Source organism: Oryzias melastigma, linkage group LG23 (assembly GCF_002922805.2).
Source record: "Oryzias melastigma strain HK-1 linkage group LG23, ASM292280v2, whole genome shotgun sequence".
In the NCBI taxonomy this organism is placed as follows: Eukaryota; Metazoa; Chordata; class Actinopteri; order Beloniformes; family Adrianichthyidae; genus Oryzias; species Oryzias melastigma.
This window is the reverse complement of record NC_050534.1, coordinates 11,155,303-11,156,801: the sequence shown is the minus strand read 5'-3', so window position 1 is coordinate 11,156,801 and position 1,499 is coordinate 11,155,303. Positions and strand designations below refer to the sequence as shown.

Below are 1,499 nucleotides of genomic sequence, written 5' to 3'. Positions count from 1 at the left end.
AAAAAAAAAAAAAAAAAAAAGAAGCACACTTTCTGGTGTTGTTACCTGATAGTGGTATCCCTCGCAACGTTCGCAGTGCCAGCAGCACGGCACACCTTTCACCACCTTTTTCCTTTCGCCCATTCTACATGGGTTGCTGCAGACAGAGGGCGGCAGGGACGGGTCACCTGTCCTCCAACGCATGGCCTCCACCTGAGAAAATGAGCGAGAGGTGAACAAGTACTCCAGGTTATTTTGGCCTAAATGAGAAAATAAACGTTCTTTTATGGGATGAGATCCAGCCACAAAGTGAGTATGCAGCATCTGCCAAAGCGCACGTTAATGTGTTAACAGCCTGTTAGCATTCTGTTACCTGCAAAAAGGGTTTCAATGGGAGTACAATCATCCCAACAAAACCTTTTGATGATTTTCCTGAAGGCTTTTGAACCGACACCAAGCATGAAACCGGTTCATGATAGGCTCTGGCATAGACATCTCATTGCATGCGACTTTGTTTGTGCACATATGTTCATCCATGTCTGGATATTGATCGTTTGTGCTCGTTTCAGGCTGGCAACGGAGTGAATCCCCGAGCTCTCCAGCATGCCTGGTGCGGGATTTCAATATGCGTTTGAATTTGCGATTCAGCATGTGGAGAGTTTGACGGGAAGTCTGTCAGTCCCTCAGGTTGGTGTTCTGCCAAGATAGTGGATTAAAGTAGTAAGTTAGAAGCAAAGATTTTGAGCTCATTTGAAAAAAAAAAAAATCCATAAGGACCGAAAAGTTGGATCTCAATTGTTCATTAGTTTGCAGAAATAACTGACTCAAGACTTTGACAGTTGATATTATTGTTGTTTTCCTTTTGCTTTAGTCACAATTGGTGGGCACGGGCAATCTGAAGGTGTATAACGGGCACATTGGTGGCCTGCACAAAATGTAAAAGTTATAGACCGTTCAACGAGCCCCGAGAGTAAAAATATTCATGCGTATTTTCCTATGGGTATGCTGCGGGTAATAGGTCACGGCAATCACAAATGCTGCTATCACACCAGGCTTGTACCGGACGTTGTAGAACTCTCCAAACGCGTGTTCTTGAACGTGTGTATAGGGCGGGGGTCGGCAACCTGCGGCTCCGGAGCCGCATGCGGCTCTTCAAGCACTCCCTTGCGGCTCAGTGGCGCTTTTTCAGAAATGTTTTGATAATAATTTAAAATGTTGAAAGGAAATATATTGTAGCGATTTGGGTGGGAGCAGAGCCACAGATGACTGGCAGATTTAATCCAGATATCACTTGTGTCCCATACACTGTACGATTCTTCGTGGTTGGAGTAAGAAGCGCACACGCAGGCCATGGAGACCTGATGGTGTCAACATCTTGACTACCATTTTTTTTAACAGTTCCGAACCACAGAACAACCGACACTATGAGGATCCTCACTCATACACACACCACTCTCACTCATGGTGCCGGTAAAACACTCAAGTCCCATAATGCAACACAAGCACAGACACTAACTCCA

The 1,499-nt window shown here is 45.2% G+C and overlaps 1 protein-coding gene across 11 annotated transcripts in view; it reads right to left on the bottom strand.

The window, feature by feature from the left end:
- The window catches only part of grm8a (glutamate receptor, metabotropic 8a), a 349,513-nt gene that overhangs the window by 40,176 nt on the left and 307,838 nt on the right, over positions 1-1,499 (bottom strand). For all 11 annotated transcript variants that reach the window (XM_036210217.1, XM_036210211.1, XM_036210215.1 and 8 more), the window contains one exon: positions 46-192. In XM_036210217.1, coding sequence (XP_036066110.1) covers positions 46-192 — 147 coding nt within the window. The remainder of the gene's footprint in view (positions 1-45; positions 193-1,499) is intronic.